At 39.4% G+C, this 26,887-nt stretch overlaps 2 protein-coding genes across 14 annotated transcripts in view; one reads left to right on the forward strand and one right to left on the reverse strand.

Moving 5' to 3' along the window:
* The window catches only part of kis (kismet), a 256,293-nt gene that overhangs the window by 84,920 nt on the left and 144,486 nt on the right, over nucleotides 1-26,887 (forward strand). For all 13 annotated transcript variants that reach the window (XM_067766692.1, XM_067766689.1, XM_067766690.1 and 10 more), the window contains exons 3-4: nucleotides 4,325-4,651; nucleotides 16,449-25,594. In XM_067766692.1, the coding sequence (XP_067622793.1) occupies nucleotides 4,325-4,651; nucleotides 16,449-25,594 (9,473 nt within the window). The remainder of the gene's footprint in view (nucleotides 1-4,324; nucleotides 4,652-16,448; nucleotides 25,595-26,887) is intronic.
* Nucleotides 11,337-13,755, reverse strand: LOC137240436 (uncharacterized). Its single transcript, XM_067766704.1, has 2 exons — nucleotides 11,543-13,755; nucleotides 11,337-11,450 (listed from the first exon to the last, which is right to left on the reverse strand). Exon 1 carries the CDS (start codon nucleotides 13,696-13,698, stop codon nucleotides 11,605-11,607), a length of 2,094 nt encoding a protein of 697 aa, XP_067622805.1. The 5' UTR covers nucleotides 13,699-13,755; the 3' UTR covers nucleotides 11,337-11,450; nucleotides 11,543-11,604.

Genomic DNA, 26,887 nt, shown 5'->3' on the forward strand with positions numbered 1-26,887 from the left:
GGTATGAAAATTATCCTGAACTATAGCACTCATCAACAGCTTTCATTTGATATCCATATTGTATAAACACATTCTAGGGGTACCCGGGTCCACGTTTTGATCTCAAGACCCGAGGCACGTAGCGAAAAAAAAGGTAGACGTTGGCCGATTCTCAGACCTACCCAATATGCTCACAAGCCTCTAAAACCGTGACAGGAGAATTTTATATATTAGATAACAAGTTTTGAATTTTTTATAAAAAAAAATCATAACTCAAGAATGGCTAAACTGATTTGGGATTTCAAAATCAACTAACCATCATCTCTCCTTCCTGTATCTTTCCTAAAAATTTCATGGCAATCTTTCTATCCGTTCTCGAGTTATGGAGTGGCAATCAAAATGTACACTTCTTTTTATATATATAGATTTAAATGATCACTTTGCATAATTTTTTCAAAAAGTTAATAAAGAACAATGAATTCAAATAAAATTACCCAAGGCGAACATGTTTTCAAATTGTCCTCAAGTTGTTAAAAAAGCAAATTACCCGAAAAAAGTGTCAAAAATTCTTATCCCGATTCGCTAAAAGAATAACCGAAATCAGTGATGCAAAATCCTTAAATAGGTTCCAGGGGTTTAAATACTCTATTGAAATAATTCTCACCTCATACTTAAGTTGAAGATATATGTACGTATGAGGAGGGTTTGAAGGTTTTGGCCTTTTATTGAAACAATTGTTGTTTATTTGCGAAACTATAAAATAGGGTCTGAAATGTTCATTTTGATTTTCACAATTCATCTTCAACACCCAAGTCTCCCAGTTTGACATTTCCTAAAGTTGGCAGCCCTAGTCCCTTGGAGTGATTCACATTGATTATAGCATATCAACCAATATAAATATCACCTACACGCTACGGCTCCCAATACAAATGTGAATACGTAGGCACATATATATTTACCAGGTGAGGCTTTGTCCTTCGCAACAACACTCAAAGTGGTGAAGCAAAAGCTTTCCCAAGACAGTCGAACAAACGACCGGGTGTTCACTACCCTAACGTAGTGGATAGTCGAACTAGTCTGAAAACTGAAGCTACGCGGTCATCCACAATGAGCTATTATATCATAAGGCCGGAAAATAACAGTTTGGACTAAGCATATAACCTTAACATCTTTCAACTTAAAATCGGTCGACTTTCATTCTAAAATATCGTTTTGGTTTAACGAAGACTATTGAAATCAATGTTTCGAACACAAACGTCTGAAAATTTTGGTCTACATTTTAAAACTTTTATCCAGGGTCCTTGTAGATTTTTAATTATGTAGATGCTCCCAGGATTATACGATTTTCACCCATGAGTTACGCAATGACATCCACTTAGACTGCTTATGATTTCGAGGGCGGCATCCTTGGCCGATTAGTCCCGCCCTAACATTTCAACGTGTTTGTCTGGTGTAGCTCGTCAGTATAGCGCGACAAAAACATCCGTTAGAAAGTCTTTGGAGCTACACCTAGAGCTTCTAGTAAAGTGACGTCGACGAAGGTATGAGTTCGATGTCGCAGTCCTATGGCTTCCGTCCTGGCATATGATGTGCGGGCCAGGAGGCGTGGTAGCGACTGGTACTCGGGATTGCTACTGTTCGCACATCGGGAATTATAGCTATAAAACAGCTGAAAAAACTACACATTTTCCAATTTAAATTCAGAAATTTACAATTCAAGTTCAGAAATTTCAATTTAAATTCAGAAATTTACAATTCAAATTCAGTAAATTACAATTCAAGTTCAGAAATTACAATTTAAATTCAGAAATTTCCAATTCAAGTTCAGAAAATTACAATTTAAATTCAGAAAATTGCAATTCAAGTTCTGAAAATTACAATTCAAGTTCATAAAATTACAATTCAAGTTCGGAAATTCCAATTTAAATTCAGAAATTTGCAATTCAAATTCAGAAAATTACAATTCAAGTTCAGAAATTCCAATTTAAATTCAGAAATTTCCAATTCAAATTCAGAAAATTACAATTTAAATTCAGAAAATTGCAATTCAAGTTTAGAAAATTACAATTCAAGTTCAGAAAATTATAATTCAAATTCAAATTTACAATTCAGGTTCAGAAAATGTATCGGGTATTTTGTTTTTTTCATACAATTGAAGTAAATGTATGTAAGATGGTACCTATGTGTTCAGGAAGCATTGGACATCTTAACTCGTTTAAATCAATTTTGCGAGATAGCGAAGAAAAAAACTCTCGCTCATAAGAAGCAATCCATCCAGCTATGTTCTTAGCGTCACAACCATTGATCTGAACTCTGTTGAGGGCTCTCCCTTCCACTGCTTCCAAACTGGTGTTTCGACTGAAGTACTTTCTTCGCCGTAGCGTCATCATGCACTTGTTGGAAAGAATTATCGTCCATTTGATTTCAAGGTTCGGGATGTACACACCTTGAAGAAAATTTGGGGTACACTATACCCAAGCCACCATTTTGGCAACATGGTCAACGAAGCATCAACACTTCCGCAAGTAACATATAAGTATAAAATTAATTAATTAAAATAACTTTTGAAAATTAACATCCTACTTAAAAATTCGGAATTCGAACTGTAATTTTCTGAACTTGAAATGTAACTTTTTGAACTTGAAATGTAATTTTCTGAACTTGAATTGTAATTTTCTGAACTTGAATTGTACTTTTCTGAACTTGAATTGTAATTTCTGAACTGTGCCACGAGAGTCATGACTATTAGTACACAATTGATACCAACCGCAAGTCGTCTTTGTGCGTGACCAGCATGTAGCCACAAATGATTTAAAGAAATCTTATCCACGACGAGTTAGGAGTTAGCCCAGAACATCTCCCTCGGTGAAACTACGCTTTGCACAAGGCAATCACACGAAATTGTGACCATTTTTAATATTTGAATTTTTTTCGACAGGCGCAACAGTAGCAGTCCTTAAGATCGGGGTTACGTTCGAAGACTCCCTGGAGTAAGTGAATGAAAGGCAGGGTACTCCAGAAATTTTTTGAACGATCCGCGAGATTTTGAGGCAAAAACTCCGGATCTTTCTGAAATGTCCAAAACGTTGATTTCTTTAAATAAATATAAACAAAACCTTTCCTAAATGAATTTTTTTTAAATAGAAAAATCAAGTTTTTTTTAAATAAGAACGCTTGCGTGCTCCGGCGCGCTGCCGTCGGCGGTACATAATAGAGCCTACGCCGCCGCCGCCGATAAAGTGATCGGCGTAAACCAAGACACCCTAGCAAACAAATGCTTGACCCAGCCCCACCTCCACGGGGGTTAAGGGAACATTTCCATAAGCTCTATAATGAGATCCGGCACCTGCCAACACAGGCAAGCATAAGGAGGCAATGAGCAAAATTCATTTAGAATCGGTAAACGCCTTTGCCAGGACGCGCCAGGTAAACCCTCTTATCAATATACAATATCTTACTCTTGCAGAAGAAGAAAGCACACTACCAAGGGAGACACGAGTCACCCTGGGCCAACTTCGTTCTGGATACAGTAACATGTTAAACTCTTACTTGTTCAGAATCAACCCCGACATACGTAATGTATGTCCTGCCTACGATGTGTCCCAACATGACAGAAACCATATTTTAAATGTAATGTGGAACCTACGCCTCGAACACCAATCTTCCTATAGTCCGTCCCTGTTGAAACTGCCAGTTTTCTTGGATTCCCGTTAGAGGCATCCAATAACCATTTGTGAGTGGTCGTGCCCATTGAATGGGGCGAAGCACTGTTAACACAGCAACAACAACAACGGCTTCCACGCACTGCGGAGTATAAAATATGTGAAAGTAGCATTTGCCGTGGTAAGGCCATCGTTACATCCCCAGGCAGCCGGGTATCGTTAGATTTTAAGCAAAAGCAAGTGCTTCAGAATCTCAATTTTAGCAGAATTCACTGCCAAAAACAGTTAATTACGTTACCTAAATAATTTGCTCATTATTCGTTCATTCATTCGTACATCGCTAAAATGTGCAAAAAAATGGAAGATTTTACTGTAATCGCCGAATTCGTCTAAATGCATTCAGAGTTTTTAGGCGATGGAGATGAGGCTTTAAATAAATAAAAGTAGGTACGGTCCACTTTTGGGGATTGACGGTTCTTTACGACCAGCATTTCGCCAACTTTTTATGAAACTTAACCGCACAACCACAGAGTCGGTGCTATTATGATATTTTTATAAAAGTTTTTACAGTTTATGTTCGAGCATCGGCAACGCTAGACAGTTGAGAATAGTACGGGCTCTATTTGCAACGTACATATTTAAATATAGCTTTCTTTATTATTTTGTTTATTAAAATTTTTCAGAGACCCATACTATCGCTATGACCCGACCGCAGCTGCTGCAGCAGCAGCGGCGGCGACACCACGCGCGATGGGACCTCCTGGCTCCTATCCACCACGTCATCGTGCTCCGCATCCGTTACAACAACAGTCTCAATATCCAACGTATCAGCCGACGGCGGATAACATCTATGGGTTGGCCGACCAACATGGTATTGGAATGGGGGACTTAGGTGGATGGGGTGCAGCACCAAGTCAAAGTGGTGCCTATCCAGGATCTGGGCTTGGTGCGTATGGCCATCCTCAACCACCGCCACCAACGCAACAACGACAACCCACAGCACAGCCAAGGTAAGATTCTTTGAAATGGATTGTATATTAAAATTTCCGTTCATTATTCCTCTCAGCCATCCTCGCAGCGTCATAATTCGTATGTATGTACATCAGCCAAGCTACAACGGCGTCTGCTTAGTCTTTATTTTTTGCTGAGAGAATTTTCATGCCAAAAATACGTTTGGACCATTGCATACTCGTAGAAGCAATGCCGTTTAAAATAACCTTTCCATTAGAAAACCTCAACCCCCACCGTTTGGGCGTATGGGTGAATTAGATTATTCTTTGTTGTTGAATTTTCACAGAGTGAGAGCTAGAACTAATTTGGAACAAGTTTCCGTCATCCCTTATCAATTTCGGTTTGGAGGACAAAACCGGTTTTGTGCACAGCTCAATTCTGGAGCGCTGTTGATTTCTGCGTTTCCTTGCTAAAATACCGTATGTGTTCCCGAAATATAGTTAACTTATAACTTATCTTATAAATCCCTTATTTATCTAATGAGTTGTTGTTGTTGTTGTAGCGATAAGGACACTCCCCGAAGGCCCTGGGGAGTGTTATCGATGTTGATGGTCCTTTGCCGGATGCAGATCCGGTACGTTGCAGTAACAAGCACCATTAAGGTACTAGCCCAACCATCTCGGAAACGATTTGGTATGACAACATGAAACCTTCTCGGCCATAACGTCCTCCTTTTTTGTGCCTTTAGTTAATATTCTCCCTAAGTTTTCCTATTTTTGAATGCAGTCTGGATTTTATGCTTCTTAAATACCTTGGCTATTTTATATAATACTGTCTCGTACTGTCCGTATGTTAACACTGCCCAGGGTTTTACTTCTTTTTTCGGCTTGTTATAACTTCTCTCTACATTCTCTTTAATCCTATGGTCCACTTATTTCCGTATCCATTTTTTTTGGCGATTGAATGTATCGTATCCGGAGCTTCAAATTCAGCGCGCCACTGTTACTAACCAGCGCTGTCCGTCCACTAGACCATTAGACCACCACCCTATAGATCCTTCACAGTCGCGGACTATCATTCAAAGCAATCAGACGTGTTTTGTCAAAAAGTGATACTCAGTGAGAAAGGTTCCGTTACCTTAAACAATCATATTGTGCTTTACACTATATTCGTTTCTTTTTTGCTATCCACATGGATCTGATCATTTATATAATTTTAAAACAAAGAAAATAGTTATTTAGAGTAAAGTGCATTTTCTTTTTCAACATGCCGTGGCCAGATAGGCCTCCAAACAGATTCTCTGAATTGGAGGTCTTCGACGCAAACCCAGAAAAAAAGAAAAAACCAAATTCTAAATCAAACGACTTTCCCCTTCTTCCCCAAAAATCCGCTCCAACCAACAACCCAAAGTTCATATTAATTTCATCTGCTGACAGCAATATTTCCCTTTCACAACTAAGCCCCTTCGCTATCAAAAAATGCAAAGTCTATTAATTCTAGCACGAAATGCCCGTATTGCCGAAAAATTCCTTAAAACCAAAGCCCTGTCCAACTTGTGCCCAATTAATGTTAAACTACATGAAAATCTAAATTCTGTGAAAGGCGTAATATACGCGCCCTGTCTTAAACACGTGCCCGAAAACGAGATTGTAAGCGAAATGGAAAACCAAAATGTCACCGCAGTTTACAAGTTTTCCCGCCAAATTGACGGCAAACCAACCCTCACCGGTCTCATGTTACTCACATTTGACCTATATCGCCTCCCAGAGTCGGTAGATGTTGCCTGGTACAAGGTCAAAGTCCAGCCTTATGTCCCCAATCCCATGCGCTGCAAGAATTGCCAGCGACTAGGCCATACCCTGAAAAGATGGTCGAATAATCCATCTTGCTGCAACTGCAACCTTCCCCCACACACTCCTGATATATGTAGCAGAACATTCTGTGCCAATTGCTCAGGTGAACACCCAGCCTCTGATAGAAACTGCTCAAAATTCATTCAAGGGAAAGAAGTACTTAAAATTACTACTCTAGAAAAATGCAGCATTAGTGAAGCTCGTCGTAGACAGAGAGAAAGACTGCCGTTTAACCATTTAGCAACATCCTATGCCAATACAACAAGAATCCCCCCTTCTACTCCACGAGCGGAAACAAATAGCAACATAACAAACAACACTCCCAGCAAACTCTTTAAACAAAAGACATTCTAAAGAATTATCCTCAACTACCTTTACACCGAACGTATATAACAATACCACAACTACTGAAAATCAGATTTCAATAAACACATCAAATAGTAATACACCAAGTTTCTCAACGTCCACATATATCTCAACGTCAACTACTAGTGCACCACATTCCAAACCAACCACCACGAGCATAACCTACTCCAACACTAACGTATCGTATTCATCTCCTATTTCTCAAGTCACACAAAAATTGCTCAAGAGCAATAATTACTATATCCACAACTCCAAAAACCTAGACGAATCCATGGACTCTTCGCAAGAAGAGGTCTGATTTCGTTTCCCCCTCTCCTTTTATACTATATATTATATATCACCCCTCCCTTTCTTATATAGTTTTTGTAAAACCGGTTTTACAAAAAATTATATTAAGTACTTCTGTTAACATGAACCTCAGTATTTTTCAGTGGAATATTAAAGGTCTCATAAATAATTATTTCTTCAAAACTGGCTCTAGGTCAATAAATTAAACAAGTTGTTGTTGTTTTTGTTCCAATATATTTCGATCTCCAACGGAGATCGTCATCGGGGAATGAGTTCAGATGTTAGGTGGGCAGCGTCTGTTCGAGATGCAGTTAACTATTCTGAACTTCAAATCCTCATAAATCAACACAACCCACACTTTATCGCCCTACAAGAAACCCATTGCACCAATAATTTCACTCCAATACTCCCAAAAAATTTCTACGGCTACTTTTGCAACTCAACAACAAATACTCTATCAAAACAAGGCGCCGGCATTCTGATAAAAGCTCACATACCACATAAAAGAATACACATTCCCTCCCCCTCCAAGTAATAGCACTCGAGATAGATATGGATATAAAATTTACCATAATGTCTATTTACATCCCCCCAGTCAAACATTTTCCAGCAGAGAGCTCAGTGACATATTCTCATCAGTTAGCACCCCAATCATTGTTCTGGGTGACTTCAATGGTTGGAGCAATTTGTGGGGATCAAGAACGGTTAATCACCGCGGACGGCTTATCGAAAATGCAATCATACAATCAAACATGTGCGTTTTGAATGATGGTAGTGCGACCCACTTCTCCACCTGATCTACTCTCACTCATATAGATATATCCCTCTGTTCTCCCTCAATCTTCCCGCTCATCTCATGGGGAATTCTAGATGACTTATACAATAGCGACCATTTCTCTATTCTTTTAACTTTCTCGCTAGGCAGAAACACTGGCCAAAGTGATAAATCTCAGCCAAAATTTCTATTACAACACGGGGATTGGCCTAATTTTGCTAAACTCGTTGATCTCGAACTAGAAGCTCGTACGCCCACAAACTCCCCCAACCACGATGCCGCCAGCATAGTCAAACCTATTAAAGTGGCTGCAAATCACTTTATTCCACAAGCAACTAATTCAAAAAGAAAAAACGTGGCTTGGTGGTACAAAAACCTTGCAAACCTCAGAGCAGAAAAAATTAAAGCGTGGAAAAATTTTAAAACCCAACCCACTACACAAAATTTACGAACTTTTAAAAAAGCCAATGCTAGATTTCGAAAAGAAATGAAAATAGAAAAGAGACAGAGCTTCGAGAAGTTCACCGAATCTATCAACCCAAACTCCTCAATCCCCAAAATATGGAACAACATCAAAAGACTTGACAATAGAAATGTATCCAAACCCGTTATAGCAATAAAATGCAATAACATAACCTCCTCTGACCCAAAAATAATCGCTAATCAATTTGCATCCGTCTGGTCTCAGTACTCGTCAGATCATAATTTTTTACATTCATTTAGACACTCCAAATCCCACATTGGAGATATGTCAATATCGCTTTCAAATACTAATCCTAAAGCAAATCTTATCGAAATGCCCATTACTAGTACGGAATTAAATGTATGTCTAGGGAAAGCTAAAGGAAAAACTCCCGGATTCGACCGTGTATCCTATAAGATGATAAAGTCTTTATCTCCTTATTCAAAATCCCGGTTGTTAAGCCTCTATAACTCAATTTTTGACTCCAGCGTCATACCGCAAAGCTGGAAGGTTGCAACAATAATCCCAATACCTAAACCAAATAATAACCCCCTCTCCACAAACGGATACAGGCCAATATCCCTGCTCCCTTGCTTATCCAAAGTTTTAGAGCCTATAATAGCTAACCGCATTGCATGGTTTTTAGAAACACTCCAACTTACCGACCATTGCCAAGTCGCCTTCAAGCCAGGAAAAGGGTGCACCGACGCTCTTCTCCACATCGACCACTACATATGCAAAGCTCTATCAGCACGTCAACATGTATCAATTCTCTCCGTGGATTTCGAAAAGGCATTTGACCGTATCGGTTCATTAAAAAAATCGGTGGTATTAAAATGTCTCCACAACTGGAAAGTAGGGCCAAAAATCTTCAACTTTGTAAAATCTTTTCTATCGAACAGACGTTTCAGAATTCGAGTTGGAAACTCACTCTCCAATATTTACCCCTTACACAATGGAGTTCCTCAAGGATCCCCCCTGTCAGTTATTCTATTCTCCATAGCATTCAAAGCAAAATCATAAAACTTCACAACTCGGTAGATCACTGTCTGCACGCAGACGATCTGTATATTCTATGTAAGAGGAATAAAGCAGATGAGACAAAAATAATATTCGAAGATATTTTAAAAAACATGTCAGAATGGTCTGACCTCTCTGGAGTCAAAATATCTTTTGGTAAAACAAAAAATTTTCATGTCTGTAGAAGACGTAGATGTGATTATCACAACTACAAAATATCTGTTAACAACTCAGAAATTGAGAACGTTAAAAAATTAAAAATATTAGGTGTCATATTCTCCCATGATTACCGTTGGAAAGATCACTGTATTGAACTAAAGAAATCATTAGCTGCCAGGGTAAATTTAATAACATACCTCTCAAGTACAAGATGTCAAGTACACATAAACACTCTTAGATACGTAACAAAAATTTTAGTATTAAGTAAGATAGGCTATGGATTGTATCTATATGGCAAGTCTCCAAAATCAACGCTGAATATCTTTAGCTCCATTTATCACCAGGCAGCAAGGGCATGCGTCTTCGCCTTCCGAACAACACCAATAAAACACATCCTGATAGAATCTGGTTTACCCTCATTAGAGGATAGAACAAACGATATTCATACTAGGCTGGTACCAAAGGTAACTTTCTGTTCAAATTCGGTCATCGATGACGACATATCTTCCATAATTCTTAACAATTAAACGCCGAGAATACCGTCTACCTTGTATTTAGTCCTTGACACCTCAAGCAAACTGGGACTATCCTAGATTGGTGAAAATTACCACGCAGCAAAGCCTCCTTGGGCCATTAAAAAAATATCCTGCGATCTTAGTTTATCTGCACAAAAAAAGAGTTGCACCACCGACGCCGAATTCCGCCAAAAATTCCAAGAACGCAAAGCCTATTATCAAGCGGCTGAATGGATTCTCTGGTATACAGACGGTTCCAAAACTAACAACACTCCGGCCAGCTATGCCGTCGTCGACGCAAAAGGCCTCATTTTAAAGATGCAAACCCTTTCAGAAACCTCATCTTCGTTCACAGCAGAAGCCATCGCTATCTATAACGCAATTACGATTGCGCAAGAAAAAGCCTCTAAGATCCTTATTTGTACCGACAGTGCTTCCGTTCTTAAAGCAGTCCAAAATCCAATCCCTAGCTCAAAGACAATAAACAAAATAAGAGATATGCTAATCGGTAGTGAGCAAAAAATCAGGCTATTATGGATACCTGGACATGCAGGTATCCCCGGCAACGATGCAGCAGACCTAGCCGCTAAATCAGTACTTATGTCACCTGTAACGACATGCAACATCATAGAGAAAGGAGATAGCCAGCGATTCATCTTAAATCATCTACGCCATAAACGCAAGCAAGAATTGTAACACTACCACCACCACCACTACAGCAGCATTAACCTAATATCGGAAACTCCAAATTATCCAACAGATATTCCCAAAGGGCACATAAAAACCTTTTCACGTATTCGTCTTGGTCACACACTTCACACGCACCAATACCTCCTATCTGGAGAACCAAAACCGTCTTGCCCATTTTGTCAAACGGATCTAACACTAAAACATATATTCACCGAATGCCCCGACCTCGAAGAAACCAGAAGACGCTACCTAAAAAGCAACTGGATTGAGCTACTAAAAATACCCACGAAAGCGAACATAACTTCAATCAATAACTTCGTCAAAGCCATTAAAGCACACATCTAACATTACTTTAAAAACTTACAAAAAAAAAAAAAAATTATTCGATATAACTAATTCCCATCGAGCGGATAGCCCTGGCAGCTAATGCTCATTTGACATATTAACTTGTTAATTTATTTTAATAATGTTAATAAATAATAATAATAATAACAGATCCTTATCGGCTTGACTACCATTTCGTAAAACAAGGGCTTGACCTTTGGTTTGGCGTTGACGAACATCTAGAAATATAACATCGTAACTATATGCCCTTACTATTTTTATTTAGACCAATTTGAAACTATATGGTTTGCTGGGTAGAGCTTTTATGGTCGTTTTAATAAGTGTACTTTGTTGTTTTTGTATTCTTTGACGCGTTTCGACGCTTACTGCGTCATCATCAGAAAGCTGTTTTTATTTGAAAATATATCAAATATATAAACATTAACTACTTATCCAACAATAAACATGAAAATGTTATCTTGACAATTGTTACTTACATTGATTGTTTAACTAATTGTAATATCACAGTTTAAAAACACACATACATATTTACATATTATCAAGTAGCACTGATTTGCGCTTGTTTCTTTGCTCTTTGTACAACTGCGGTATAGATGTTGCTTATATTGTTAGCGTCCTCTTTGAAATTCATAACCTGGTGTATTTTTTGTTGTATTCTTAAGCTCTCCAAAGTTAGACGTGTTTTTTCTCTTTTTTCTATGTCTAATATTTGTGCATGGTCAAAATCCGCTGTATGGTTACTCTTTGTAAGGTGCTGTGCGAGAGCCGTTGTCATCTTCTTATTTTTCGCATCTGTTCTGTGTTCATTTAGCCGTATACCCAGTTGTCGTTTTGTTGTGCCTATATAGTATTGATCACATTTTTCACCCACTTTGCCATTACATTTTATTTGATATACTACATTGTTCTGTTGCTCTTTTTCCACCGGATCCTTTGTTTTTGTAAAAATATTTCTTAGAGTGAAGTTTGGCTTGTGTGCATAGTTCACATTTTTAATTTGCATTATTTTATGCAGATTTTGGTTGTCCGTTAAACCCGGGATAAATGTTACTCCGATGTATTTTTGGTGAATTTCATCGGATTTTTGTGTTTCCTTTTTATCTTCGCGAATTTTATTTGTTACATTTTCTATTAATTTGTCAATAAGCTTGTGTGGATAGCTGTTGTTGTACAAAATTTTTTTAATCTTTTGTTTGTTTTCTGGCATAAACTCGTGGTCAGTGAGTAATATTGATTTTCTAATTAGGTTCTTCGCTGTGTTTAACTTTTGTTTCCACGGATGGTTCGAATGGTAATTAATTATTCTCCCCGATGCAATGGTTTTCGTGTACCATTTCGTTGTACATTTTCTATTTTTATGGATTACTTTTAGGTCTAGGAAGGCTATTTCATTTTCTTGTTCTATTTCCATTGTGAATTTTATTTTAGTATGCTGTGCGTTCAATATTTTCAAGATGTCTTCCGCGTCCTTTTTCTTTATGATTGCGAATATATCATCTACATACTTTTTTATGTATCTGATATATATGTCATTGGTTTTAAGTTCAGCTATGCTGTCGTCAAGTATTTTGTCAAGAACTATGTCAGCTATGGTTGGCGATAGGGGATTGCCCATGGGCATGCCGTACATTTGCTGATAAAAATTCGAGTTGTACATAAAATAATTATTTTCTCTTAGACAAAACTCGAGTATAGTCTGGAAACGTTTCTTTGAAATTTTTGTGTGTTTTTCCAACTCTGGCCACTTTTTCATTATTGTTTGTATTGCTAAATGTATTGGGATGTTCGTAAATAATGAAACTACATCAAAAGATATTAGAATTTCGTCATCTTCTATATGGATATTTTTGAGATTTTCTTTTAATTGAAATGAGTTCTTTATATTATATTCTTCAGATATTATATTCTTCAGTACAACTCCAATATGCTTAGATAAGTTATAGCATGGTACTTTTGTCGACGATACAATTGGCCTTAAGGGCATGTTTTTCTTATGTATTTTTGGAAGACCGTATATTCTAGGAGCGATGGCTGCAACACTAGATAATTGAAATTTCTGTTTTAGCTCGATTTCGTTTTGCTTAAACATTTCATTTATAATTAGGTTGTTCTTTCTCATAAGCTGTTGTGTGGGATCCTTCTGTATCTTTTTGTATACATTACGGTCATCTAACAATTTTTTCATTTTTTCCTCATAAATATTTTTGTACATCAAGACTGTCTTGTTTCCTTTGTCAGCCTGAGTTAAAACTATCTCATCTTTGTATTTAGATATGAACTCTTTTGTGTTCTCAAAAGTTTTTAGCAAAAGTTTATCTTTTGCGTTATTGTTGCGCCTACTCTGGTAATTATTTATCTTCATTGCGATGTGGCTTCTTACACTGTCCTTAGTTCTGTCATCTTCGATTTTTTGTACTCCTTGTTCCAGTTCCGCGATAACTTGCAATGGTGAGAAATTTTTGTTTGAAACCGGTAGTGAGAATTTGTAGCCTAGCGAAAGTATCCAACGATATTCTTGCGGTATTTCGATTTTCGTAGTATTAATGAACCAGTCTTCATTGAATCGGATCCCAAACTTTTGAATGTTGCTAAATATTTGCCTTTGAAGCTTTTTTTGATGAGTTTTTTCCATGTCAGTGCCGATGTGTTTTATAAATTGATCTCGTGTCTCTACGATATTACTGTAATCTTCTTCTCCGAGTATCGCTATTAGCGTGTCTTTTATGCGTTTCAAATCTTTTTCAATTATTTGTATGGTTACATTTGTTTCTTTTATTTCCAATTTTAAAATTTTTTGTAGAAAACATTCCTCTATTTTATCAAATTGGCGACGTGTAGTGTCAAGTTGGAAACAATGTAGTAATGCCTTTGTTTTGCCGCGTAGGTGTGGTGGTGTAATTCCATAGTTTTTACACTTCAGCAAAAATTTCAGTTTCCCCTTTTGTTTAACTATTTTTTTCGAGTTTTTGTTAAATTGCTTGATTGTATACTGTGTTTCCTCATTGTATTTTAGTTTTATGTGTCGAAAAAACTGTTTCATTGTTATGTTTATTGTTGGTTAGGTATTAATAGTATTTCGGATTTGCTCACCGATTATATACTTTTACTATTTTTATTTAGACCAATTTGAAACTATATGGTTTGCTGGGTAGAGCTTTTATGGTCGTTTTAATAAGTGTACTTTGTTGTTTTTGTATTCTTTGACGCGTTTCGACGCTTACTGCGTCATCATCAGAAAGCTGTTTTTATTTGAAAATATATCAAATATATAAACATTAACTACTTTATCCAACAATAAACATGAAAATGTTATCTTGACAATTGTTACTTACATTGATTGTTTAACTAATTGTAATATCACAGTTTAAAAACACACATACATATTTACATATTATCAAGTAGCACTGATTTGCGCTTGTTTCTTTGCTCTTTGTACAACTGCGGTATAGATGTTGCTTATATTGTTAGCGTCCTCTTTGAAATTCATAACCTGGTGTATTTTTTGTTGTATTCTTAAGCTCTCCAAAGTTAGACGTGTTTTTTCTCTTTTTTCTATGTCTAATATTTGTGCATGGTCAAAATCCGCTGTATGGTTACTCTTTGTAAGGTGCTGTGCGAGAGCCGTTGTCATCTTCTTATTTTTCGCATCTGTTCTGTGTTCATTTAGCCGTATACCCAGTTGTCGTTTTGTTGTGCCTATATAGTATTGATCACATTTTTCACCCACTTTGCCATTACATTTTATTTGATATACTACATTGTTCTGTTGCTCTTTTTCCACCGGATCCTTTGTTTTTGTAAAAATATTTCTTAGAGTAAAGTTTGGCTTGTGTGCATAGTTCACATTTTTAATTTGCATTATTTTATGCAGATTTTGGTTGTCCGTTAAACCCGGGATAAATGTTACTCCGATGTATTTTTGGTGAATTTCATCGGATTTTTGTGTTTCCTTTTTATCTTCGCGAATTTTATTTGTTACATTTTCTATTAATTTGTCAATAAGCTTGTGTGGATAGCTGTTGTTGTACAAAATTTTTTTAATCTTTTGTTTGTTTTCTGGCATAAACTCGTGGTCAGTGAGTAATATTGATTTTCTAATTAGGTTCTTCGCTGTGTTTAACTTTTGTTTCCACGGATGGTTCGAATGGTAATTAATTATTCTCCCCGATGCAATGGTTTTCGTGTACCATTTCGTTGTACATTTTCTATTTTTATGGATTACTTTTAGGTCTAGGAAGGCTATTTCATTTTCTTGTTCTATTTCCATTGTGAATTTTATTTTAGTATGCTGTGCGTTCAATATTTTCAAGATGTCTTCCGCGTCCTTTTTCTTTATGATTGCGAATATATCATCTACATACTTTTTTATGTATCTGATATATATGTCATTGGTTTTAAGTTCAGCTATGCTGTCGTCAAGTATTTTGTCAAGAACTATGTCAGCTATGGTTGGCGATAGGGGATTGCCCATGGGCATGCCGTACATTTGTTGATAAAAATTCGAGTTGTACATAAAATAATTATTTTCTCTTAGACAAAACTCGAGTATAGTCTGGAAACGTTTCTTTGAAATTTTTGTGTGTTTTTCCAACTCTGGCCACTTTTTCATTATTGTTTGTATTGCTAAATGTATTGGGATGTTCGTAAATAATGAAACTACATCAAAAGATATTAGAATTTCGTCATCTTCTATATGGATATTTTTGAGATTTTCTTTTAATTGAAATGAGTTCTTTATATTATATTCTTCAGATATTATATTCTTCAGTACAACTCCAATATGCTTAGATAAGTTATAGCATGGTACTTTTGTGTTAGGTAAACAATCAATGTAAGTAACAATTGTCAAGATAACATTTTCATGTTTATTGTTGGATAAAGTAGTTAATGTTTATATATTTGATATATTTTCAAATAAAAACAGCTTTCTGATGATGACGCAGTAAGCGTCGAAACGCGTCAAAGAATACAAAAACAACAAAGTACACTTATTAAAACGACCATAAAAGCTCTACCCAGCAAACTATATGCCCTTACCTTTACACGGTCACTGCTTGAAATGTCCGTGTGCATACCATCAAATCGTAGCCCTCAAAGGGTTAATATGGTCCCTCTGTTACTAAAGGGTGGCCTGATGAGGTGTAAGATTGCATTTAAAGTTAATTTTTGTATGAGGTTCCAAACTCCCTTGATGGTTGCTTCTAGACAGACCCGGTAGCAACCACACCTCCTGGCGTCCCAACTCCCAATAAAAATCCCTTACTTCTGCTGCTTAGCAAGATTTCATACGTATGGGTTTAGTTCGGGTCATTTGGGCACCATTTTTGTATCCTTTTGCATTTTTTAACCATTCAATTTATTAATTCGTCTTTTCATTTACAGTTATCGTCAGCATATTCCCACCTACGGTCAGCAAGATCAACAAAAATTGTCTTACGCCTCGCAGCAAATGGGGATTAGTGGATTGTTGCAGCAGTCGGGATCAAGTGTGAGCTCTGCAGGTTATGGCGCTTTATCGCAATCACAACAACCGCAGCAACAACAAGCACCTACACCCCAACAACAACAACAACAACAACAACAACAACAGCAGCAGCAGCAACAACAACAACCGAACCAGCAAACTCGTCTACCACAACATTATCCGCAGGCTCCAGCTCAACATCCTCCTTATCCATTTGCACCGACATCAGCGGGACAGACAAGTTCATCTGTACCTGTCCCAGGCGGACCACAAGGCTATCCTTATGGGAATCAAATGCAACATCAGACTGGTCCTGGTGTTCAACACACGCCCTATGGATATTTGGATCAGACGAATCCTTATGGGCAACATGTGCCAACATCTGCTGCCCCTACTAGCGTCCCAACGCATCACTTAACTGCACAGCAGCAGCAGGCTGGACAGTTAGGTGCTCATGCTCCACCACATATGGGACCTAGTAGCCAACAACAGCCACAACAACAGCAGACTCCAGGTGGTGGCTCTCATGGTAGTAACACTCTACCAAGTCAGCCGTCATTACCTCCTGGTTTAGGTTCATCCCAGCAGCAGCAAGGCAACACACACAAGTTGCCAAGCCAACAGCAACAACCACAGCAAATTCAACAACAACAACAGCAGCAACAAAATCATGTTGGCCTAATACAACCCTCAAGTCAGCTTCAGCAATTGCCAGGAGCTGGCTTACCACCACCACATAGCATAGGAGTACCCCCAAGCTATAGTAGTATCCATCAGCAACAGCAGCAGCAACATCAAAACCAGCAACAGTCTAGTAATGTGCAGAGTGTACAATCAGCCGCAGCGTCCTATTTGTCCGCAGCTAAGCAGCATCAATCCGCGTCATCACAATTGTCATCGTCGCCACAATATCGTGCACCATTTCCACAGCTCTCACCACAAATGTCAACAAGGCCACCAACAATGTCGCCACATCCTCAAATGTCTCCACGTCCTGGGATATCGCCAGTTAAACCCCCAACCCAGTCACAAACACAAGGGCAATCACAGAAACAAGTCAATTCGCCCAGTCAACAACAGCAACAACCGACTCATCATAGCATATCGGGCATGGTTGGCCTAACATCACCACGACCACAATTACCTAATACTGGTCCATCCAATTCTAAATCGAGCGGTGGCCCACCAGTCAATACATTACAAGCACTCGAACAGATGGTTATGCCCACGCAGAACGTTATGACCGGCCCGGGGGGTGTACCTATGGATTATCCATCGGCATATCGCCAATCGTCTAGCCACGCTGGAATGTCACCAATGGGTCCGCGTATGCCGGTTTCACCTCAACATCATATGCAATGGAGCCCACATTTGGGTTTACCACAACCACAGAACCCCAACGCATTAAACGTGAGCGGTGGCATGAGTTCACAGGCCCAATTGCAACACCAACAGCAACAAATTAATATGTACACACAAGCACAGGGCATGACTCACCAGCAGCAGCAGCAGCCACCTGGACTCACATCGTCTGGACATTCTTCGACCATTGGCGCAACGCAGCAACAGCAGACTCCTCAATCACAACAGGTGCAACCAACACAACCGCAATCACAAGCGCAACCACAGCCGCCATCCCAGCCACAGCCACAGCATCAGCAATTGAACGAGCAATTACAGCATTCGATTAATGATATTGTCGGTAGCGGGCATCAACATCAACAACAGCAGCAGCAGCAACAACAACAGCTTCAACAATTGGCAGCAATGTCACCAATGCATACTCAGCAGCAACAACAACAACAGCAGCAGCAGCAGCAGCAACAACAACAACAGGCGCCTCACCAACAATCGCAGCAGATTCCACCACCTGTTCAACAGCAGCCGCAGCACCATCAGCAGCAGCAACAGCAACTTCATCATCAGCCACCTGGGTTGGCAAGCATACATCACATTGGACATCATCAGCTGCAACCGTCCTCCGATCACACAACAGCAACTTTACTGAACCGAACCGCACCTACACATGATCCTACAGGAGGCGTTATACCGTCATCGCAAGCGCAGCAACATCAGCAACAATCTTCTCATGTACAGTCTCAGATACAACAGCAATCCTCCCCACATCAATCTTCGCCACATCATCAACAGCAACAACAACAACAATCACCACATCATCAGTCTATACTGCAACAGGAGTCACCGCGGCATCATTCACAATTGTCACCACACAGTCAACCACCCCCACAGCAATTGCATCAACCATATCAACAACAACAACATAATCATCAGCTTGGTGATCCATTTGCTACTATGTTAACGGCCACACAGGAACAAGCAACGGGTTTGCAGTCCGGACTGCAGCAGCACCCACATTCACAGCAGCTGGAGCCACAACACAAGCAATCGGCATTGCAGTCCCATCCTCAGACGCAACCACAGTCTCAGGTTCAACCACAGACTCCGACGCAACCACAGTCTCAGGTTCATCCACAGACTCAGATGCAGCCTCAAACGCAGGTACAACCCCAGCCTCAGACTCCACACCAGGTGCAATCGCAACCAAAATTACAGGCGCACGCACAATTGAATCCGCAGATGCAGTCCCAGTCGCAACTACAATCACAACAGCAATCGCCTTTGTTACAACATCAACAACCACAGCAATCAGCCCACACACAAAAACGTGAAGCGCAACAACATGCGGTGCAATCTGCTTTGTCACCAGCACATGCATCTTCACCGGTTTCATCGACACCAAGCATTACCAACACTCAACACCAACAACAGCAACAGCAAACACTACAACAGCAACACGCTCAGCTATCAATACAACAACAACAGTCACCAACACAGACAACTACTCCATCTCATCACTTGGCTAGTATTCTTAACGAGACAGCGAACTCCAATGACTCTTCCACATTGGCTGTGGCGGCCAATGATAGCAACAATAGTAGTAGTAATAGTTCAACTAATAGCATCGTTAATAATCAACCCACCTCGGTGCATGATAGTAATTCACAAAGTTCAATCAATAGCGGCCAACATCAACAGCAGTCTTTGTCTGGGATAGATAGTATAGGCAATGCCGTATTAAATAGCAATTCGAATTCAGCTATGCCTACCGGACATGTTGGACTGCTAGATAGCGCGGGCGCCAGTCTTTTCGACAACAATTCCATGTCTTCAACAGGGGCTGCAGTAGCAGCAGCATCGGTGGCAGCTGCAATGCTCGATAGTAATTCGCAATCATCATTTATTGGTACGGGACTGAACGTTAACGATTACGATAGTTCCAGTAAGCTACCGCAACAGATCCATGAGAATAATAAAAATGTTTTAGAAGAAGCGCCAAACAAACAACAGCAACGACGCGAAGACAAAACATTCATAGAACAGTCAATAGATAAGGGTTTCAAAATTAAAGATCCAGCCGTCGAAAAGCCAAATGAAGACGAAAATGCTACTAGCAAATCCTGCACTACCAATACTGAAACTGCCGAAATGCTTGAAGAAAGCAATAAACCTTTAGATACTACGCTGCCTGATATCCTCTTAGAGCAGACGAAGTGCTCTGAGGAAACACTATCCGCTACTGAAACAGAGCCACAAACTACTGAACAGACGAAACCGCAGACATTATTGCCACTGCCGGAGCAAGTGCGCACACAAACACTACCACAGACCCAGCCACAATCACAACAAACTGTTGTACCGACAACAATAGCTTCTGGCGATACCATGACACAGCTGCCTACTCTACCCAACGTGACACCAGTAGGTAGTGTATCAACAAAAGTCCCCCAACCACAGCCATTAACACCACAAATTCCACCTGGTATGATGCCACCAAGTATGCTACCACACCATCCTATGGCCAATACACCTGGTATGACTGCGTTGGGCTACGATGGTACACAACCAATGATGTTGCCACCATATGGACCACCTCCGGTCCCACCACCCGGCCACATGTATCCACCATATCCAATGTTGCATCAACAAGAAGTTGCTGCATTGCAACAACAATTACAAGAAATGTATTGCATGCCACCTTCCGGCCCCGAACATCAAGAGAAAATAATGCGTTTACAAGAACGTTTAAATATTCTTCAGCAACATGAAGTAAACGATCAATGTTCAGCTGCTGGACCACAATGCCTACTCTATCAAAGTGGTGGCATGCCTCCTATGTATGGTAGTACTAGTATATTGCACAGCCAAATGATGGTGGAGAGTCCACAGGTGTCAAGCACAACTGGGCGAGGACGTGGTAAAGGTCCAGCCAAACCACGTAAGCCCCGCACTAAAAAGGGTGAAAAGGCTGCGTTACAACTACTGCAGCAGCAACAACAATTGCAACCGCTACCTACTAGCGATCTTATGGATATAAGTGGCAACATTGTGCCCTCACATACGCCGTCCATACCAACCACACAATTACCTGTGTCTGAAGATTGTGTGACACAGGGCGCCGGCGATACATCTGTAGTTGGCTTACTTGAGTATAATGAAGGCAATGTTGCCCATTCACAAGATATTGTGCATTCAGCCAACGATTTAGATACATCTACAGATGATGCCGGGAAGAAGAAGAAACCGCGTAAACCACGTGCACCCAGGGATCCGAATAAGCCACCACGCAATCGTACGCCTAAAGCTAAACAAGTGAGAGAAGGTGAGCTTAATCCAGGTGAATCACTTGCAGCGATACGACGACGGAGTAGCGCTGCTGCCAAAAAGAAAAAGAATGGCGAAGAAGAAGAAAAAGCAGATGGTAGTGAAGCTGAAGATAACAAGCCTTTATCAGTTTGCAAGTCGGATGCCGTGGAGCAGATTGCAAGTGGCGCGAACGAAAATAGCGAAAACGCAAATAAACCCGAAATAACAACAACGGATGAAACGAGTGGTGGTGGTGGTTGTGATACTAAACCCGCACATATTGACGCTGAAACACCTGATTACGATGATATACCCGTTTCGAAAATACCTACGACGCGTCCAAACGGAGATGATGAAAAATCTGCTGAGGCTGGCGATGAGACTATAGACTCAATACCCGATTCTGCAGGAGACGCCGCTACAACAACACCAAGTCGCCGCAGTAAGAAACGTTCAGGTGGACGTAGTCGTGGCAATAACAACAATAGCGATGATGCCACCTATACCACACGACGTCGCGGTCAACTCTCTGCACGTGCGCTCAAGAAACGTCGCAATCGTGGACGTATTGTGCCCGAATCGGATGGTGAAGATGATACATTGGCTAGTACGCCACCACCCTCACCGCCACCGGATTCTGAAACAGACACCAACAAACGACGTTCTTCACGAAATACTCAACGTAAGAAATATATTGATGATGTAATGTTGCGCTTTTCTGATGATGAATCATCCTTGATGTCTTCGCCCGTTAAGAGAGAAAAGAAGGGCGCAGCTGCGACAGCAACAGCAGCAGCCACGACGACAACAGCAGTGTTGGCGGCAATCACCGCACCACAGATCAGTGATGCCGACAAGATAGATGCAAATTCAATCAATTCCGCAGTTGAAGGTGATAATGCTGGTAGTGAGGAAAAAGTTGTTGCGGGTGACGGCGGAGAAGACGCAATTACTATGGAGGCAAGTTCCAGCACAACAACAGAAAAGGAGACGCCCTCAGCTGACCAACCACCACCACCCATATCCGCAAAACCAAACTATGTTTATATCAATACTGGCGATGAAGACAGTATGGTGGTACAATATGTGCTAGCTGTGCGTATGGGTAGGCGAGAATTAATACCGGATCCACCACCCGAACCACTCAAAGATAAGAAAAAAGGAAATGACCAGAACAAAGATGAGGGTGATGACATGTCAGAGCTGGCTAATCAACAGACCGTAGATGTACCAAAAGATGATAAGCAAAATAATGATGAAGATACGACAATGAAAATAGAAGGGGATAACGAAAATAGCGAAAGTAAAAAGACTGAGAAAGTAGAGGAAGAAGCGTGCATTGAGAAAATGAGTCTTGACAAAAATGTGCCAGGCGCGACACCTATGATAGACAATGATAATGAAATTTGCGCAAAGAAAAAGACTGAAACAGGCCTCGCAGTTGAAATCAATGCAGCTAAAAATGTAAAGTTAGAGGATGCTGAGAAAAATGAAAACGGAAAGAATGTTGATGATATAACAAAAGATAGTGCAATTGAGCTGAAGCATAAAATGGACACAGATGAATTCGGCACAAAAATATTGGCGGATAAGTTAGAAGAGCTCAAAACGGAAGTCGAGCAAGTGACGAAGGAAGTTAAACTTGAGATTAAAGATAATGTGGATAAAATGGATATAGATGATGGTGAAGCAAAGCCTGAACAGGATAAAGAGTTCGGTGCAATGTCTAAAGAACAGCCAGAGCATATGAAAAATACTGAGACAAATGAGGGTGCTGCCGAAAAGGTCGAAGTTGAAGAAAAACAAATGCTTGCAAAAATAGCAAAGGATAAGAAATGCAGCAAAAATAATGAGGAAGACAACGAAAAAAAGGAAAATGAAGCTAAGGCAGAGGCTAAGGATAAGGACGAATGCATAGAAAAGGAAGAGAGTAAAGATAAGAAGGAGGTCAAAAATAAGGAAGAGGTCAAAGATAATGCTAAAGACGAGGAAGAGGAAAAAGAGGATGATGACAAAGGAAATTATAAGAAAACTAAAGATGCTGTTTCAAGCTCAAATAAACCTGAACCCGTTTATATAAATGTTGAAGAATATTTCGTTAAATATCGCAACTTTTCTTATCTACATTGCGAATGGCGTACAGAAGAAGAGCTTTTTAAGGGCGATCGTCGTGTAACTGCCAAGATACGTCGATTCCAGCAAAAGCAAGCACAACAAATAAATATCTTTGATAGCATCGAGGAGGAACCGTTCAATCCCGATTTTGTTGAAGTAGATCGTGTATTAGATATGTCCGTACATACAGACGATAACACAGGTGAAACTACAAAACATTATTTAGTAAAATGGAAATCTTTACCATACGAAGATTGTACATGGGAGCTAGAAGAAGACGTCGATGCAGATAAAATTGAACAATATATGCGCTTCAATAAATTACCACCACGTACCGAGTGGAAAAGTAAGAAACGTCCACATCCAGATCTATGGAAGAAACTTGAAACGACACCAATCTATAAAGGTAGCAACACTTTGCGTCCATATCAGTTGGAGGGTTTGAATTGGTTAAAATTCTCATGGTATAATTCACACAATTGCATTTTAGCCGACGAGATGGGGTTGGGTAAAACTATACAAAGTTTAACATTTGTACATTCGGTACATGAATATGGAATACGTGGACCATTCCTTGTGATTGCGCCATTATCCACCATACCAAATTGGCAGCGTGAATTCGAAAGCTGGACAGATATGAATATTGTTGTTTATCATGGCTCAGTGACGAGCAAACAAATGATACAAGATTATGAATTCTTTTATAAAACTGAAACAAATAAAATACTAAAAGAACCAATTAAATTTAATGTATTAATTACAACATTTGAAATGATTGTAACCGATCACATGGATTTGAAGCCATTCAATTGGCGTTTATGCGTTATCGATGAGGCGCATCGTTTAAAGAATCGTAATTGTAAATTACTAGAAGGTCTGCGACAATTAAATTTAGAACATCGTGTACTTTTATCCGGCACACCATTACAAAATAATATAAGCGAATTATTTTCGTTATTAAATTTTCTTGAACCAAATCAATTTTCTAGTCCGGAGGAATTTATGTCAGAATTTAGTAGTTTGCGGACCGAGGAGGAAGTTAATAAACTGCAAGCACTACTGAAACCAATGATGTTGCGCCGTCTCAAAGACGATGTGGAAAAATCTTTGGCGCCAAAAGAAGAAACTATCATCGAAGTAGAATTGACAAATATACAAAAGAAATATTATCGTGGCATTTTGGAGCAAAACTTTTCTTTTCTAAAAAAGGGTACAACCTCAGCAAATATACCAAATCTAATGAACACAATGATGGAGTTGCGCAAATGTTGTATACATCCATATTTGTTGAATGGTGCCGAGGAGCAAATACAATACGATTTTCGTGCGCAACATGGTGATGACCCTGAATCGTATTACAAAAATCTTATACAATCTGCTGGTAAAATGGTACTGATCGATAAACTGCTACCGAAACTAAAAGCGAATGGTCATCGTGTATTGATTTTCAGTCAAATGGTGCGTTGTCTTGATATACTAGAAGATTATCTAGTTTACAGAAAATATCCATTTGAGCGCATCGATGGTCGCATACGCGGTAATTTACGTCAAGAAGCAATAGATCGATATTCAAAACCCGGCTCAGATCGTTTTGTATTCTTATTATGCACCAAAGCCGGTGGTTTAGGTATCAATTTGACTGCAGCGGATACAGTTATTATTTATGATTCTGATTGGAATCCACAAAATGATTTGCAAGCGCAAGCTCGCTGTCATCGTATTGGTCAACGGAAAATGGTTAAAATTTATCGTTTACTCTGTCGTAATACATATGAGCGTGAAATGTTTGATAAAGCCTCGATGAAGTTGGGTTTAGACAAAGCAGTTTTGCAATCGATGAATACACAAAACTCCAAAGATGGCGGCAATCGTCAGCTGACGAAGAAGGAAATTGAAGATTTGTTGCGCAAGGGCGCTTATGGTGCTGTTATGGATGATGATAATGCGGGCGACAAGTTTTGTGAAGAAGATATCGATTCGATTTTAAAACGACGTACACAAGTTATTACCATGGAATCTGAAAAGGGTTCAACTTTCTCAAAAGCATCGTTTGCTGCTTCTTGCAATCGTTCGGATATTACAATTGATGATCCCGATTTTTGGACAAAGTGGGCGAAGAAAGCGGATATTGATCCAGATGCATGCGAACGTGATGAAACTGAGGATCTGGTGCTGTCTGAACCTAGAAGACGTACGCAAATAAAGCGCTATGGTCATGAGGATGTTATGGAAATCAATTCTGATGACTCGTCGAATGATAACAGTGACGAAGAGGGTGGAATAAGTAAGTATACAAACAATACCAACTATATACATACATACATACATACATATATGCCGAGTTTGGTGCCAAAATACAATAGTTACTTTCAAACACTTTATAAAAAACCACAGACTTGCTTTTCCCAGAAAACATTTTGATTCCTAAATTGATAAGCCAAATAACACATTATGCACACAGACTTAGACTTAACCGAAAATATGTATATTTTCTTGTAAAAGTAAGTCTGTCGGGTTTTATTTGTTTATAAGGAGGCCCTTTCGATGGTGTCTGTCTGAAAGTGTGGTATCTCCCAATCTATATGTAATGGTTGGGTTTGTTTCATTTAAATTCAATTTTGTTTCAGTTCTCAAGAGGGGAAACAGGGTTGGTTTTGCAATTACGAATTAAATACCTTCATGGCCGGCAGTGCTTTAACGATTTCTAGTTTCTGGTTTCACTCGCTACGAGTGGAGACCACTTTCTTTTTGAAACCATTTACCATATCAGCTAACTCATCAAATTATATTTTCTTCTTGAAATTATTACTAAACTCTTTAGCTTCTTTGTACAGTGTTTAGTCCTTATATTTTATGATTCAATAACCTAATATGCGTGAAGCAAGCCTGGCTCAATTGAACTGTCATGTCAATGTCTGTTAGTGAAAAAAGGCCCTTAAAACAATCCCGAAATATTTTTTAAAACGATCCCAAAATGATCTCGAAACAGCAGCAACACGATCCAGAAAATAAGCTCGAAATGATTCTCAGATATGCCCATCCCTCAAAGCTTGTACCGTAGACGTCCCAATCAGATTGGACGAGATTAAAAGAAGGCGAAAGTTGCTCATGATCCTCCTAGCAGATCTTACAAACTAAGACTACCAAAGATACACTTATCATTCAAAAAAGAGGACTGGAGGCTCATGACGAGTATTCTGACCCGTCACTGCCTTATGATTTCACATGCTTTTAAATTATACCTTGTCAGTGATAACAGATTTAATACGTGCGGTTTGTGGGGTGGATAAGCTATAAATTGCGTTTGCAACCCCTTGAAAGGGTTGCGCTACACAACCCCTTGAATCAATTTGGTATTTTAGCCGCCTCTTATGACAGGCATACCTGCTCGGGTATATTCTAAGCCCCTAACCTGCGCTCGTTCCTTGCGCTCGCCAGGCTTCGACTTCAGATGTTAGGAGTGGCATAGCTATCAGATTTGGAAGCAACAAGCATAATTGAATAAACTTTTTTCCAAATTATCTATGTTCCTTTGTCCGGGACTTGAACCCAGGACCATGGCGGCCGCCAATTATAA

This window comes from Eurosta solidaginis, chromosome 2 (assembly GCF_040869045.1).
Source record: "Eurosta solidaginis isolate ZX-2024a chromosome 2, ASM4086904v1, whole genome shotgun sequence".
NCBI classification, from domain to species: Eukaryota; Metazoa; Arthropoda; class Insecta; order Diptera; family Tephritidae; genus Eurosta; species Eurosta solidaginis.

Coding starts and splice junctions, on each gene's coding strand:
- LOC137240436 (XM_067766704.1), bottom strand. CDS start 13,698: ATGGAAAAAACTCATCAAAAAAAGCTTCAAAGGCAAATATTTAGCAAC.